The sequence below is a fragment of the Aedes aegypti genome, chromosome 1 (genome assembly GCF_002204515.2).
Source record: "Aedes aegypti strain LVP_AGWG chromosome 1, AaegL5.0 Primary Assembly, whole genome shotgun sequence".
Taxonomy (NCBI): Eukaryota; Metazoa; Arthropoda; class Insecta; order Diptera; family Culicidae; genus Aedes; species Aedes aegypti.
The window spans coordinates 73,564,167-73,581,971 of record NC_035107.1 but is presented as its reverse complement, the minus strand read 5'-3'; the positions used below and the strand labels follow the sequence as shown (position 1 = coordinate 73,581,971).

The window sequence follows — 17,805 nt, the reverse complement described above, 5'->3', positions numbered from 1 at the left end:
GAAATTGGAACTTGTTTCCATCTCAATGAAACTTCCATAATTTTCTTTTCACTCCGTTACCTTTCCAAGAAAAATATAAAGATGACCGAAAAACGATTCATTTTTGTGTTACACGATGCGAAAATCTGCAGTGCGTTTACTTTTCATTATGGGACAATTCGACTTGGTCTTTTTTTCCTAATTTTACGGAACAAAAGCGGTTTCTCGCAGCTGAAAGATCATTAGAAGATATAATGAAAACTGATATCAACTCAATTTTGACAAAATGCAGATCCCGACCAACAAGTTTCCATAATTTTATATAGATCATTGTCCAACGATGGCGATTACTAACGACTCAAAACGAATCGATATCGATCGCTATCGAAAACCACTGACTGGTTGACCGGGATGGGACCGACTTTTACGACTCACGGCAGTAAACTTCAGTCAATCATTTTCAGTAATTAAGTTTTAGCATGATCTACAATGCCTTCAATGATCTTTAATCGTTTCTTTTGTTCTAAAGTTTTTATGACTTTTCAAATGTTTGAAGCAAATTGCTTTAAAATTATGACTCAAGTTTTTATCATACATCCATTCATAAGTGTTATATTCCATTGAAAAAATTGTATTGTTAAAATTGTACTTTCATTTAAACCGAAATGCTAATTTTATTGAAAATTTTATAAATCCCGGGAACCGGGAATTCCCGGGACAAGCATAGATTTTTATCCCGAATTCCGGGACGAGCATAATGACCGGGAAATGGACACTCTAATTCAGGGCCTTCTAGAGGGATCTTTTCAGAAATTATTCTATAGATTTGTCTACCAATTCTTCCAGAAATACTTCTACCGATTTACAAAGGATTTCTTCAGACTTTGCTCCAGGGAATCCATGAGAACACCAAAGCTACTACTACTACCAGTAATTTCCTCAGCTATTATTTTGATTTTTTTTTTTCTCAAAACTATCCTAGAAATTCCTCCAGATAATTCTTCACTATTCTTTCAACCGAATTCTCCAGTTGTTACTCTAGAAAATCTTCCAATGATTTATACAGAATTTCTTCCAAGGAAGTTCACATAGTTTTATTTCAGAGTTTTTGAAGAAAAAAAATAACTCAAGTTTCCTTAAGAAATCCTGCTAGAATTCCTCCTCCTACATTTCATCCAATTATTAATCCTGCAGTTTTTCTAAAAAATTTATTCAAAAGTTTCTCAAAAAAATTCCATGCTATCTTTAAAAGTTTATATAACTTTTATATTTGTCCTACCCATGGTTTAGAACGTGGATGCGCCTCTGCTACCGGTGGATACCTTGCTACAATAGGTGGCAGCTTATATCAACATCACCAATGCACCTTCCGGCCTAACAACCATACCGGCTTAACGGCATTCGGCCTAATGGCCTTCATCCTAATGACATTCGGTCTAACGTGATAGAACCATATTAACCATTTGGTAAAAAGTGATGACACGGTTTCACTATTTCTTACAATTTTCATTCCACAATGTTTGGATATTATGCTGAGTTGTTAATTTTTGACGTTTGTTGCTTAAACCTTTCTCAATAGTCTGACGTCTTAGGACTCATATTGTTTAACACAAAGAAGACAATTTGGGATACAGTAACTTCAACGGTTAAAAGAAATTAATTGTTGTCAATGTGAGACAAATTGTGATTTCCTATGCTATCCTATGTATTGGGCTAGGAGGTTTAAGTCTTTAGTAGCTAGGAGGTTTTAGTCTTATAGTAAAGTAGGTTGTACAAGCGATAATGTTTTTATATCAAGATTTTTATGAGCTAGAAGTTTGATGCTTTCGACAAAATTGTTGGACAGATCAGGGGCTATTTGAAATCTGATTGGAATTCATCCGCGTAATGGCTCTAATAATATTCTAGTATGTTAGAAGTCCAGTAAACATCCTAATGAGCTCTTCTTCAGTCATGATTACATAACATGCAACTAAATAGTCCTATATTTATCAATTATGGATAAAATGGCAGTGAGTGAAATTAGGAGCGTGCGCAAAATATGTTAGCATCACGGTAATGGGTTCAAATTCAGTTTGTAAGGTTGAAATTTGTTTAGCGGTATAATGTCTATTGCTTCTGCTTCCAAAGCAGGAGGTTATGAGTTCAATCCCAGGAGCGTCCCTTTCTACCTAATAGCTATCTTTCTCTATCTTCTGCTTATTGGTATTAACGTCCTCACTAGGACAGAGTCTGCTTCTCAGCTTAGTGTTCTTATAAGCACTTCCAATCTTTCTCTATCTCTCTGCATCATTATGACGCAAACATCATCAGTTTTATCTATCGCTAGAACTGAATTGTGATCGACTTACTACATTGGTATCCATACAGTCAAATACCTCATCCATCACTAAAAAAAACATTACTACTTTCAAGATAGCTGTATGAAATGCAGGAGATTCTCCGGTTTTCTAACAACAACGGCTATCTAATTAATATTCCTTCCTTTCCCCGATTGGCATAAGGACTTGGCCGGCGCCGTTCTCAATCTAGAAATATCAAGGGTAGTGTGATTGTATATTGTAGGTGATATAAAAAGCTAAAACCCAAGCTCCATCTGAGTGGTTCTCTGTGCAACATCACTATCCTGATTGTCCATGGAGTAGCAACTACGAAGTGTAAGTTGGTATGATCACTAGTGTAATTTTCTTCTCTCGAGGTGAATGACTCTGTAGTTAAAACCTCCTTAGTAAATAATAATAATAATAATAATAATAATAATAATAATAATAATAATAATAATAATAATAATAATAATAATAATAATAATAATAATAATAATAATAATAATAATAATAATAATAATAATAATAATAATAATAATAATAATAATAATAATAATAATAATAATAATAATAATAATAATAATAAATTACATAATGCTGAAGAAATTAGTGTACCGGGTACCCCCGTTGGTTTGACCACATTTAATCTGGAACGGAACGAAAATCAAAACAAAACAGCCAAAAGGGTAACCAGAAGTACGATTTTCTGTTGTTCGTAGGGTGATTAGAAGTTCAAATTAAAAATGAACCCCGATGGTTTGCATGAGGTACCGTTCAAATTAGCGGGGGTGCACGGTATCATTGAGCGTGTTAATGTGAGGATCTTGGAGAAAGTCGAGCAGGAACTTGTTTAGATATTCCTAGATTAGTTGTAGTAAGAACTCCTTGGCAAACTTTTGGTTACATTCCTGGATTCATAATTATCCCTTAAGATCTGCTATAAATAGCACTCCAAGAAAGTTTTCACATAATAAATAGCTACACTTCCTACAACGAAACACGAAGGATTCAGAACACCCTCGGTCATGCCTACGCATACTAATTACTCAACTTCACTTCCCATGGCTTTGATTGCAACTGCACCATCTCTAGAAGATAGGATCTAGCCTTAAAAGTTAATCATCAAAAAGTGGAATATGTGAACGCTCTTCATCGCCATCAAGCAGCCGCGCCCATGTCTGCATATCATCCTTTTGATCTTCACCAGCGCCCCTAACCTAATGAACCGCGACCACGCGATTGAATAATTGATTAATTGCACGAGTGCTGTTCTGCGCATAAAAGCATAACTGTCCCATGTGAAAAGCGAAGGTATGGGAAAATGGACACAACAAAGTGTGTTGAGGCTGTGAACCGTTTTACCGATTCGTTCAACTTTTAGTTAAAATTTGACATTTCGATAGTTATTTTCCCCTCAAATGGTTAAATTGAACTTCGTGGTCTACCCATTTGAGTTTTGACAGTCGAGTAGTAATTCAGATCAAAGTTGACAGATGGTTAATTATTCTCAAATTACTGGGAGTAGAAAATAACTTTGCAGCTGTCAAGATTAACCATGCTCCAGAGCAGGGTTATTTCTAACCGGAGGGGAAATAACTATCGAACTGTCAAATTTCAACTAAAAGTTAAATAAATCGTTGAAACGAATCACAACCTAATTATTATGTACGTTGAAAAGTATATATTGAAACATGAATGTTGCTATGAAAAAAGTATTGCTTCGATAATTCATATGAGACAGTTATGCTTTTATGAGCAGTTTTATTTGAGTCCCGAAAAGAAATGGCTTCTGTTCACCCCTTTAATGCTTCACAGATTTCATGCCTTTTGGTTCGGTACTGACTGTGTTACTTAAGTGTAAAACAAAACATTCCGCACCGAGAACGATGAGAGGATGAAATATAAATCTGCTAACATTGTATGCATTGGGCCGTTACCCCAGAGAACCTGAAGTTGTCTCAACTCCCAACCGATATTCGAGGGCTGTAATCATGTGGCCGCGCGCGTATGTTTTGGCTCTGGAGTCACGTATAATTGCTTGTTTTCCTATGGAGAACGGCAAAACAATTCCCATTATGTAGTCGTTTTTCCTCATATTTTCTCGCCATTCGGATTCGATTTCAAACGTTATATGTGCGACGGCTGTCAGGGGTTGACGTAGGTGAAGTCTTGGAGTTTTGCTTGAATTCCGAACGCAATGTGGAGCGTTTTGACGTAAATTCCATTTCGACGCAAATGGGCTTTATTTCGTAAATCAAAGCAAGCTGGATGCCAGAAAAGACTTTGTTTGAACCTGGGAGGGAGAAATCGATACGAAATTTTTGCCAATTGAATACCTGATTGCTGACATGATGACAAAATCATTATGGATCAATGCACGTGTTCACTATTTGACGTTTTAGCGGTGCCGTGTTATTTATGTGACCATGGAGACCAGTGAATTCGGCACCGCTCAAACGTCAAATTCGTGAACTCGTGCATCGGTCCATAGGGTAGAAGTACCAATTATGCCTATTTTTTTTCCCTGTTCGGATGCGCCACTGCGACCAGTATTTAGATCTATTGTGGCATTACCCGTATCCTTAGTGTATAGTGCATGTCGCATTACTTCATTTCCATTGATAGGTAATGAAGCATCGATTTCTGTACAGTTCTTGTTTTGATTTTTCAGATATTGATACAAATCGACTATGATGAAAAGGTCCCGCTATTTACACCCTTCATAGAAATTTACATCTCAGTGAAGGCGCGCCCCTTAGCAAACATAATCGATTAAATTTCTGAGAAACTAAATCGGTACTACTGATATTTGACCATGCAACGGAACTCTAGTCCCATCCTTGTTTCGCTTTTAGTTTAGTCCCAGAAAAATACTAGAAAAAGGGGGCTTTATGCTAGCAGCAAAACCGAATCAAGCTAGAAAATTTGTTTAGTATTCAGAATTCACGTGAGTCCTTGAATTACTAGTACTTACAGTCCTTGTTGAGTTAATACTCATGATTGTTATCCTGGTTTCAAGTGTAGTCTCGGGACTGACCAACTCCAAGTCTTTAACCATCTGCTAGGTAAAATAGATTAATTTTCAGAAACTGTTGCCAGTAACAAGGACTTTGTACCGCGAATCCTTGAATTACCAAAACATATTACCCTAGCCCGACAAACAAAATGAGACAAGGGTTCAAATTGGTAGATCTTACCCCGTAACGCACCACGAAAAGGTGATCTACCCGCGTTACGGGTAAATTATGCCTATAGTACCAATTATGGACAAATAGAGATTTTTCTTATTGTTTCACTAGAATATAACCAAAAACACATTAAAGACCTCCATGTCCCTTGCAGTTGCCCAAAATTTTATGGCTCATAAGGTAATCTAGAATGCCGTGAAAAGTGTACTGCGATCTGTCAAACTTGGGTACCTTTTGCACTACCGAGGGACCGTACTGCAAAGTGGTACCCAATCTGAGCCCGAGTGGGACGGACCTGATATAACGGTCAATATTCACAGGAATGATAAACCTATTTGTTTTTGATGATAACTAATTCTTGATAAGAACATTAGTGCAATAATCTTCGAAAAATGAACATTTGAAAATTTTGCCTCACAAATATGTCACTTTCTTAGCAGTTTGCTAAAGGACATCCGTTACGAAAGTTATGTTTTCATCCGGTAAAACTGGTTCAACCGCTAAATGTATGTTGCCGAGTGAGAACAAATGAACAAATATCGCGCGCAATCTTCATCGATCCTCTCTTTTAGAAATGAAAGTGACAAGATGCAAGCTTGTCAGCATTTTTCCACCTTAGGACGCAGATTGCATCGCAGCCTTACATGCAAATTTTCAAACGTGTAGTGCTCTGAAATGTTCGAACATTGATCTTCGTCAAGGTCTTTGTCATTGATATATGCTATTAAATTTGGGTATATTCTACAAGTGGCGCGATGTATAGCGTATAGCGTGTATCCAGCTTTTAACGTTAGCCTGCCATAAATTTTGAATCACCTTCTTATGACATTTCTTGCATGCACTATAAATTTTATGGCTTGATCAATGCAAGCTTAATGATGAAGGAAATTAGTTATGTTGACAACGAAATGTCAAACCTGCATTTTTGTGTTTTATAGTAAAGATTTTTTCTACAGCCTTTCTCAACCTCATCGTTTTTTTTTCTTTTAGGTTGATGGGCAGCAGTTAATCAACAGGGAGTTTATGGTATTCATTCTAATTTGTTCAGAAAAAGTTATGTTCATGGCATTGTACTGTGCTGCAAACCGTTTCTACAAGGCTTCCATTTGCGATCGACTAACGATTTGTAAAGAGATTTTGCGGTTATTTATAATAATTTATTCTATTTTCTTCAGATATTTATCAGGAAGTACTCTATGCGGTCTCTGTCTGTGTTGGATTTCTAGTATTTTGTAAAGGTGATATCCGGAGGACGGTTCGTGGACAGGAGCTGTCTGTACCTATATTCCCTTTTCTGTTACTCAACCCAATATGTGGGCTGACTTTTGTCTTGCCTCTTTCGTTGAATCAGGCATCAATATAGAACACCACATCACATTGGCATATTGTATCGATTGTATTGTCAGTTAGATTTAGAAAATTCAATCAGCCAATGCATATTTTTTTTTCTATTTTCTCTTAGAATCTGTCTTCGGCGTTAATTTTGGCGCCGACTAAGTAAATTCGTGCAATGACGTAGCCCATTTTTAGCATCCCCCGTATAGTTCGCAGTTATTAGAAATATTGAAAAAACGCTCTTGGTTCACGACTTTGCTTCACAGTAATATGGACAATGCTTGTATTGTCACATTGATTTATTTGTAATGTTGAGGTGTGTATGGCCAGGCCCGGATTTGGGGGGGGTGCCAAGGGGGCAAATGCCCCGGGCCCCCCAATGAAGGGGGCCCCCCGAGGAATGAAAATTAAAAACATAAAACATTTTGAAATACCTTACACAATTTTCCCATTAGACAATTGTAAATATAATTCTAACGTAAAGTCAGCTTTCCAATATTTGATTTTATTTATTTATTTGAACTAAATAATTTAGAAAGAGGGAAAAGCCCCTTTGAGTGATTATCATCAAAGAAATCGTTCTCAAAAAGGCATAAAACCTCTTTATCTTTTCTAAAATCGTTATAAAAAAAATATTATAAACTAAAGGCTCAAACGGCATTAATCCATAGCAGAGCCACAATCTTCAAGGAGGACCAGGAACCAGAATCTACTTGAAATCATCAAAACGGGACAGATCTGGGAAAATTTTCTTCAAACCAATTCTGAAATAAAAAAGAAACAAGTATCAAACATAATATGAAATATCATTCAAAAATCTATAAAGTAATTTCAAAGATGGTAGAAATTTACTTCCTAATATGTCTCGTACATATGAAGGAAGATGATCATGATGGTTCTTTAAATCGCTAACAAATTTATTTCTTGGAATAATGTATCGAGTACAGTGGAAAACTATATGATCAATATCTTCATAAGTTTCACAACAATCACATAAATTAGAATCACTTATATCTATACGATATAAGTGACTATTACAAATATAATGAATAGAAATTATTCTTGATAATGTACAAATAAAATTTCTTCCAACAGATAATTTTTTGTACCACGTAGTTTGATTGGCAATAGGAAAAATAGAATGACAGATTTCTTGGAATTCTAGTGATAAAGGACGATGGTCTTTATCACTAGAATTCCAAGAAATCTGCCAATTGTTTAAAGAATGTTTTCTTAATTCAGTGTAATATTCAGATGATGCAATTTGACGATCATACCATATTCCACAGCGAACACCCAATTTAGCTAATGAATAAGCCTGCTCATTACCATAAATATTGGAATGAGAAGGAACCCAAACAAATTTAATAATGTATCCCTGAGTATGTAGATAAAATAGTTCTTCTTTAAGTTTCAAAATGATATGATGAGTTTTAGAATTAAAATTGATAGTTTTAATTGCATTCAAACAACTCAAGCTGTCTGAACATATGATAAAAATATTGGGTGAAATCCTAAAACGTGCTGAATTTTGTATAAAGGGGCCCCCTGTATAAGATCTGACCCGGGCCCCCTGAAGCCCAAATCCGGCACTGTGTATGGCGTATTGATTTCTTACAGGCGTCAGATTATTTCTTAGTCCTCGGATTCCTAAAAGAAACTAAATGAAATAATCAATTTGATAAATACTTTTTAGAAAATAGAATTCAAACCAAACCGTAGTGAAAATTTTTGATAGCTCAATCAACAACCTAAAATTTCAGCCTACTAAGATCCAGCGTTAAAACGGTTAAAACCGATAGGCCAGAATTGTCAAAATCGAATCACCCCTCGTTGTTTTATAGCTAGCTCAAGGTATCTAGAAAGGAGGTAATCCAATATGCCAGATTTTTCATTCCGCCATTTTGAAACAACAAGTAACAGCTGGTGAATTTGTTTTGGATTAAGTTCAAGCCGCGACAAGAAGGCTCATGCACGCGCGGGAAAATTTTCACTCAACTGCTGTTACTAGCAGTAAACAACTCCTAACAATTCCATAGAAACGGTAGATTGCAGAACAGAGTACACAAACCCGCCAGCTAACCAGTTCGCCAGCTGTCACTTTCATTTCCCCTGCAGTTGACCTCACTTTGCACCCAAAGACTGCTTCGATTGCTGAACCTCCCTTCAATAAATCTTGAGCTAGCGTAAAAAGCTGGATAGTGAAGTGACTCGCCATGTAAACCAAATGGAGAGTCACTACACTCTAGTCGAGTCGCTATACTAGACCAAGATTTCTCACCTCACGTCACTCGTAGAATCAACCCATATTTCTTAACCATTGTCGAGGAATTAGCTTGTTTATATCATAGATAGGCCTATTTGTGGGGGACAGTCGATCTAGCTATTGGATCCAGAAAACGTGACACAAGTTAGAGGTGCGATAAAAATATGTTTGACTCCTTCGTTTTCAAAAATTGCTAGTAACGGCTTAGGCAATGATTTGGGTTGTTCTTTATACGAGAAAAGCCCCGAGCTCCATAAATTCATTTAAAGGTTGTTCAAGGTATGTCTTGCAGAAAAATCTCACGTAAAATCATTGGTATTTGATCCGTGGCGCAATTTGTTTGACAACAAATTCGTTGTACAGTTCGTAACATTCATTCACGTGGTTCAGTTCTTAAAATAACCTATCGAGAATTAACAGGCACCAGTCCATTTGATGACTGCTTATCATAAATAATAATATAAAAGTTTCAGATTATTGTTACATAAAGAAGGGATTATTTTTATTGACGTTCTTTTGCATAAACATGAACAAAATTTAACAACGCAAAGCTTGCTTATATTAAACCATACAAAATTTATAGTGTAGGCAGGAAACGTCAAAAAGGGGTGATTCAAAAATTATAGCAAGCTTTTTTTTAAGACACGGACACCGTCTTCAGCCATTTAGCTGCACAGACTGTAACTTAACACTAGACAACGGACAAGCATGCTCCAGTGGCACAGCCGCGAAACATTTCTGACGAAAAGTTTCAATGACTGAAGAGGGAATCGAACCAACACTCCATGACACGATGCGCTCACTGCCTGACGACACTAACTGCTCGGCCACGAAGCCCACAAAAGCTTGTATAACACTATGGGCGATTGGGTGGCCAATAATCGAAAACATGACTTGTTCTGATAGGTTCTTCTGGTACATCAATACATAGTAAACACTTATATTAAGATATTCCTGGAAAACTAGAGCAAGATCCTTTGTGGATTCATCGATACAGTATGCCAAAGTTGGAGTTTTTAAGAAAAACAAAGAATTCAGTACAAATACAAGGTTTACGTGTGAAAAAATATACTACAGAATCGTAATATTTCAGACATATCTTTATACACTGTTCGAAAGCTTACTAAAAATTGTATCTTAAAAACATAAAACGAAATAAAAATTCATACTTTAGTTCAGGTAAATGTGGGGAATACACTGGAAAAAAAAAACATTTTCGATTTTTTACTGAAACTTTACACATCCCATACTTTTTTGTCCCAAGTTGTCCCAGGCTAAAATTCATTTCCAAGGTTATTCTAAGATATAAACTAAAGGATCGTGAAGAATTAAGCTGCACATATTTGCACTTTTTTCAGTTAGGGCTCAGTGACTTTTTTCAATATGTTTCTCTTTTTTTCTTTAATATTGGTTAAAGATAATTTCAGGAGATAATTGAATGTCGCTAAATGATTCATACCGTCAATATTATGTAAGTTTTATTATTTAAAATGGTTTTCACAACTACAATTGCATAAGTGGCCGATATGCATCATCAGTAAAATTTTCGCTATAAGCTGTTTTCAAAAGTTGGTCTCCAAAAGTTGTTCATTGAAAACAAAATATCAAATTTGTATCACAAAACTCATAAACATGACATGAAATGGCAAAAATATGTTTGGCCGCTATTCTATATGGAAACCGCCCATAGTGCATGAAAAGCAGGATAAATGTTGGTTTGAACTTTTTACGAGATGAGTCATTTCGATGAACGTCACCCCGCTTATCAATGTTACCTCGAATCTCAGTACTGTGCAAGATTCCTTGGGTGGAACAATAGAAATATTAGTAGTAGAACGCTAATGGCGCTGTTCTCACAAAACTGAATTAGTTTATTATCACCTTTAACTGTATCTTCTCATTGTTTGTTCGATGCCATGTTGTAGTGGATGATTTAAAAATTTATTTGACACTTTGAGGACCGGTACTCAAGCTGTCAGCGCTTGGCAAACTAGATGTTGGTAACACGAACAGTAGCGACATTAGCATTCTTAGGTTAATGCTTCTACTGGTGGAACTCGGTGAAAAGCTCGAAAACTAAACGGAAAATCTTTGCCTTGAAGCTTAAATAAAATGCTACATAATTATGTACGTTTTTCTTTTTGGAGAATCATTCATCACTCATTTTGTGCAGCCAAATTCTAAGTGCAACAAACTTTACCAATTTTTCTAACTTTACTCATAGCTCCATTTGCGCATTTTTGCGCAAAGATATGCAAATTTATATTTTTTGAAGCTAAGTAAATTACATTATCAGATCTTCAGACTTGTTTCAAATCATTTTTTCTCATCATCAGGTGCTAAACAATATAGGTAATAAACTATAAAAGAAGAATGATGCTGGCGTCGCTGTAGGAACATCTACTGCTGGCGGAGATAGGCCAAGCTATGAATGTCAACGCGAAAATATATGCAGAACTAAGGGAACACCAGTGACATTCGTCGTCAATAGTTTTCTATCTCTATTTGCTAAACTAATTCAGAAACCATTAAAAGTTTGCCTCCGATATTTTACCATTAATTTAGACTCTTCTATAAATTCTATAAATATGAAAATAATTATATTTCAATAAATTTTGATGTTGTTAGGGTTTTATTCACTCAAAAAGAGAAACATGCAAATTCTAAATCAATTTTTCTCAAATGTTGCGGAAATATTGTACGTTTTGTCAATGAATTGGGATTTTTGATCGATTTGGGTAAGATTTTTACGGTCATCATTTGTATGGGCTACGGTCACGTCGGAGCGATGGGTGCTAGTACTTGTTTTCAAATTCCAAAACCAGCATCATTTGCTCTTAGAATAAAATGTTTAAAGAAATTTCTCATAAAAAAGTATACGAACATGTGACGTTTCCACGGTGATGCATAGTAGACTGGCCCATCTCAGTATGGGAGAAAAATAAAGTTGTATAATTCCACGGGGCACCTCTCAAGATTATTCCTTGGGGTTAGATGAAGACTTCCTGAAAATTTCAGCTCATTTGGTCGTTCCATGAGCTGGCGCAATTGGAATGAATTTAATATGGAATTTTTAGCTCAAACATATGGGAAATAGCACATAATCTCCTGTTTGGTTCAGGAAGATTATTGATCGCGTTCATTGAACCCAGAATGTCAAAAACACTACTTGATATAATAGCGAACAATATTGTAAAAGGTTGTTTTATGATTAGAATTGAGAAAGTTGGTGTTTTAATTATCTGAAGCAGATCATGTATGTAATACTGCTTTGTATTTCTTCACCATAGCTTGATGGTAGTCACTAAGCGCATCATAGCCACCTATGACGCTGGGCGAGCTGCTGCCCAAGGCGCATGCATACAAGTAATTGTACGGGAATGCTGAACTAAGCCTAATTTTCAACAACTGAAAGGGTAATGAAAATTAGATTAAATCCAGATACAACCTTCTGCAATTTTGTTCATTGAGGTATCAACTAGTGTATTTGTCATTCTGGGCTCAATTGAACGCAATCAACTAGTATACGGAACGGAACAGTGACATATGGACAATTTTCAATATATTTGAGACGAATATCCCATACAAACTTCAAATTGAATGCGCCAGCTGGTGGAGCAACCAATTGAGTTGAAATTTTGAGGGAGCTTTTTTCTTACCCTAAGGCTCAGATCTAGGGGGTGCCCCGTTGAGTTTTACAACTTTTTTGTTTAAGGGCCAGACTAATGCATAGGAATTCAAATACTTGGTACGATTCGTTTTACAAATTTACACAACCAGTTTCAAAGCAAAACCATGCGTCTACTCCGTACCCTTCCTTCATGGAAAACAACGGTTTCGTAGCATATATCCTCCAAAACTCAAAGAAGCTGTAGAATAAAGTATTTGTTTCGCAGAAATAATTTTGGAAACCTATTACATATCTAAAATTTTCGATTAAAGAAAACCTACTTCATACAAGCAACCAGTTTAATCAACCTCCTTCTTTCCTCCCCCAGGTCATCCACTGCTCCGGGTACCTGAAGGCCCGCATCTATCCCGGTGATTCGACGTACGGCGACGGGCACAGTTGCATCCAAAACCTTGGGCTGGTGGCGGTCGGCCACTCGCTGCCCCCGTCCGCCATCACCGAAATCAAACTGCACCAGAACATGTTTATGTTTCGCGCCAGCATGGACCTGAAACTGATCTTCCTCGACGCCAAGTGAGTTGGAATGGAACAGTAATCTAAACACAATTTGCTGTTGCCTTATTTACACACACGAAGTACCTACTCTCGATTTTCGTGGAAGCTTGTGGAGAAAAAAAAACACGAAATGGAAATAGTAATTTGATAGCAAAACCACAGACAAATAGACACAACACTTGGATGAATTTGCTTTAAATTTCATTGCCCACTTGCAACAATGCCTGTAGAAGGCGCTAGTATGTAACATTAGAAACAGTAGCGTAGACAGCTAGATTGTGGGAATATTATAAATTGAGTTTTGGAAGCATTAGGTAGGAGAAATATTCATTTTTTGCAACACTTTGGCAATCTACTACAGATGGCAAGCAAGCATCCTTTGGCAGTGAGGCCAGTGTCATCCACAAAGATTTTTGACATCCTTGAGGTAAGTCAGATGTGAAAATATTGTATAATATTGGGGTCAAAATGCTATCTTGAGGAACGCCAGCTCTTCCAGACTTGGAGTTCTGATAATTAACCTGAAGTGTACGATTTAACAGATAGCTTCGGTTTATTCGAACAATGTATGTATGCTGGAAAATTGAAGCTTTTTTCAAGATTATCGTCTATAATCACGGATTCAAATTTTACTTCACAGTTCGGATTGCAATACCCCTTGCTTCAACAATGGTAGTTTCGATAGTGCTACGTCTGTTTGTCTGTGGCAAAACCATTATAAAGCTCGAATCAACTTTGTTTCGTTGAAAGCCTTTGCCGTAGATGAGCCAGAGAGCAAACACTAGAAGTTGATGGCGCCGCCGCCGCCACCGAAAAGCCTGGGCTCGGTGTGGCGGAGACGTAGGTGTTTATCGTACACAGACGTCCGTCCGGCGTCGTCGTCGTCAGTTGTTTGCCGAATCAAATCCGCGGGACGTGTCAAATCTTGTTTGTTTGAAATGCTACCTTTCCGTTTTCCTGTCGTCGTCGGACCGGATTCCCGTTTTATATGAATCTATTTGCTTTTGTTTCGTTTACTACAACAATGTACCTTTGTTTAACCCCCTTGCCTCGCAACTGAATTGCCTCCCCTATTTCATGTCCTTCCACAGGGTTGCCCAGCTGACTGGATATGAACCGCAGGATCTGATTGAGAAAACACTGTACCAGTATATTCATGCGTCCGATATCCTGCACATGCGATATTCCCACCAAATACGTAAGTAGCTTCCCTCCGGTGTTTGCCATAAACAAGCGCACTAAGCACTATAGCAGCTCGCTTACGGTATGCAACACGCTTAACTTCGGTTATACATTGGATGTGTAAGTTTTACGCAGTTCTCGAAAAGTCTTTTGTTTTTTTTTTTACGTAATTTTGAGTTTTGGTTGATTTACATATCATCAATGTGTACAGGGTGATCACTATTTACTGTCAGGAAAGACAATGGTTATAGAAAAATCTCGAAATGGTTTATATGAATCTCAATTTCCAGTGCCTGTTCCAGTTACTGTTTTGAACTTTCTGATTTTAGTAATTTATCACTGTTTTCCCTGTTTTCTATCTGTCTCTCTTTCATTCTGCATTGCTATTTGTCATTTCAGCTGGGTTGAAGCATCGCTTAGCTTGAACCCAATCGAAATGACAGTTTAGAAATTCACAGCAGAATAAGAGAGAGGCAGATAGAAATTAGTCCTTAAAGCAAAAATTTTAGTAATTCGGTGACTATTTTTATTTCTGAATGTACATCTTCTTTTTTTTATGGTCCCATTGGGCCGTATTTGGTCCCACCTCCACCCCATACGCTTCGTTAGTAGTTGGGAGGCTTATTGGACGAGTTATCATAGTGATATTTGGTTTTTAATTCATGTTTCTTCATTTTCTTTTTAACTTTCATTCTTCTTCATCAATCCATCTTTGACACATCTTATACACATTCTCTTGAATGAATAAATGCTGTTTGCCTGCTTTACTTCGGTAGGTAGTCGGTTGAAGAGTTGGAATCCTTTGAAAAAGAGACAGTTTTGAGTTCCAGTTTTCTTAAAGTTCGGTAGTCGTAGATCCGATGCTGCTCTTGTGTTATAATTATGTATATCCGTTCCATATTGAATATTTTCTGTCAAGTACGTTGGTAGTAATTGATTCTTAATTTTGAATACGAATTCTAATGTTCTTACAATGATCCTCTCCCCGACATTCATTCATTGGAGACACTCACGCATAGTAGCTGAAGAAGTTGTACGATGACACCCTAGTATAAGTCGCATAGACTTGTTCTGTATTTTCTGCATTCGACGTTTATGTCTTCTGTTGGCAAGCATAGACGGACAGTATTCAAAATGTGACGCCACGATTGCTTTATATAGCATGATTTTTGATCCGACATCTAGAAATGAATTAATTCTGCAAATAACACCTAGCTTTTGTGCAGCTTTTCTTATTGTGTAGTCCACGTGATCATTGAATGAAAGCTTATCGTCAAGAATTACTCCTAAGTATTTTAAGTTATCCACTCTTTCTATTTCTTGTCCATCGATATGTAGCGGTTGAATATTTCCTTCCTTAATTTTGTTAGTTATGACTAAATATTTTGTTTTCTTAACGTTGAGCAAAAGCTTTTTAGATTTCAGCCAATTGCTTACTCTGAGCAGTTCTGCTTCAAGTGCATTATACGCCTCAACAAAATCATTAGCGATGATGAATATTACTGTGTCATCAGCAAACATGTTTACTTCACCGTTCGTCATAATCTCCTTAATATCATTCATATAAATAATAAATAACAAGGCTAATACACTTCCTTGAGGAACTCCCAACTCCACATCAATGGCTGCTGATTCTCTTCCATCATACAAGGTTGTTTGCTGTCTGCCGGTCAAATAGCTTTCGAACCATTTCAAGACTGAACCTCTCACGCCAATCTTGAACAATACCCCTAACAATTTAGTCCTATCAATAGTTTCAAATGCTCGCTTTAAGTCTATAAACACTGCTAGGATCACTTTTTTGCTTTCAATTGCTCGTTTCCACTTCAATAATAATAAATTGAGTGCTGTTTCACACGAGTGATTTCTTCTGAAGCCAGATTGTTCATTAATCAAAATGTTTTTATTCTCTAGGAACTCGCATAGCTGTTCTTTTACGACTAACTCTAGCACTTTTTCGTATAGTGGCAACATGTTGATAGGCCTACGATCTTCTGGTCTTTTTGATTGAGCCACTTTTGGTAAAGGCACAACCAAAGATTTTTTCCAAGATGAAGGAAATTCTCCCCGTATCAACGACTGATTTATCTATATAAATAAAAATGGAATGGTGTTTGTATGTCACGAAATGGCTTCTGAACGGGTCAACGGATTTGAATGATTATATTTCTGTTTTGTTAGTCAAGTGTTCCGACGTGTTTGTGTGTATAAAAATCCCAGGATATTCACCGGGAAAGTCGAAAAAACGAGCGTGAAAGGAACTGTCGTTTTGTATGGAAGGATTCATAGCGTTTTGATGGCAAGACGAAGTTTGCCGGGACCACTAGTAACACATAAAAATTCATTCTTTATTGTTTGAAATCCATCCCAAAAGACTTTTGTGCTTAGATTATTAACACCTCCGCAAACCCTTAACCCATTTACTACTTTTTCCAAATTGGTCATGCTTATTTCATGAAATACGTTCCACTCTACAACTCCAATTTGGGGCAACTCAACGTTTCCTTCAACTATTGGTACATCTGGAATACTATTATGGATATCTTTGATGCTCTCAACGAAAAATTCATTCAATTTGTTTGATTTCACTGTTACGTCGATTTCATCGCTGGCGTTTTCAAATTCTACTCCTGGATCACGATTTCTGATAGGTTTCATCATCTTTTTCAAAACTTTCCATACTTTTTTCGAGTCACCTTGACATTCCTGTAAGTCTTTGCTTATGTATTCAGCTTTCGTTTTACGGATTTCTATAACGTACTTATTTCTCAATCTTTGATACAACCTCCAGTCTGTGGCGTCACCTGTCCTTCTAAATTTGGCATATGCCCTGTCCCTTGATTCCTTCATTCTATGTAGCTTTCCATTGTACCAATTGCAATCGTCATATATTTCAATCTCTTTATCTATTATCATTTCATTCACTGCAGACTCCAAAGAACATCCCAGAAGTGCTGCACTTTCGTCAGTTGAATCAAGCAAATTGAAATCACGCAATTTGTGTTGCAGTTTGCTACAAATTTTTTCCTTGGAATATTGTCTCCAGCTTTTAACGCTAATTTTTGTCGACTGTCTTAGCTGGTCCGTTATGTTGAATTTGAGTCCAATTGTTTCATGGTCAGATAATTTGTCATCTATCAATTCAATAGCAGTTATTCTATCATCATTCGTGAATGCCAGGTCAATCATAGTACTACTTCTAATACTTACTCTAGTGGGGAATTGTATAATTTGTCTCAATGACACAGAATCCATTACATTTTTTAGCTCACGTCTGTCACCTACCTTCATCCAGTTAATATTAAAATCTCCAATTATCAAGTTTGTTCTTTAGTCGTCAAATAC

The 17,805-nt window shown here is 36.7% G+C and overlaps 1 protein-coding gene across 2 annotated transcripts in view; it reads left to right on the top strand.

Annotated features, from left to right (window-relative positions):
• LOC5574246 (protein single-minded) overlaps positions 1 to 17,805 on the top strand; it is a 161,221-nt gene that overhangs the window by 128,243 nt on the left and 15,173 nt on the right. For both annotated transcript variants that reach the window (XM_021839881.1, XM_021839876.1), the window contains exons 4-5: positions 13,091 to 13,296; positions 14,370 to 14,476. In XM_021839881.1, coding sequence (XP_021695573.1) covers positions 13,091 to 13,296; positions 14,370 to 14,476 — 313 coding nt within the window. The remainder of the gene's footprint in view (positions 1 to 13,090; positions 13,297 to 14,369; positions 14,477 to 17,805) is intronic.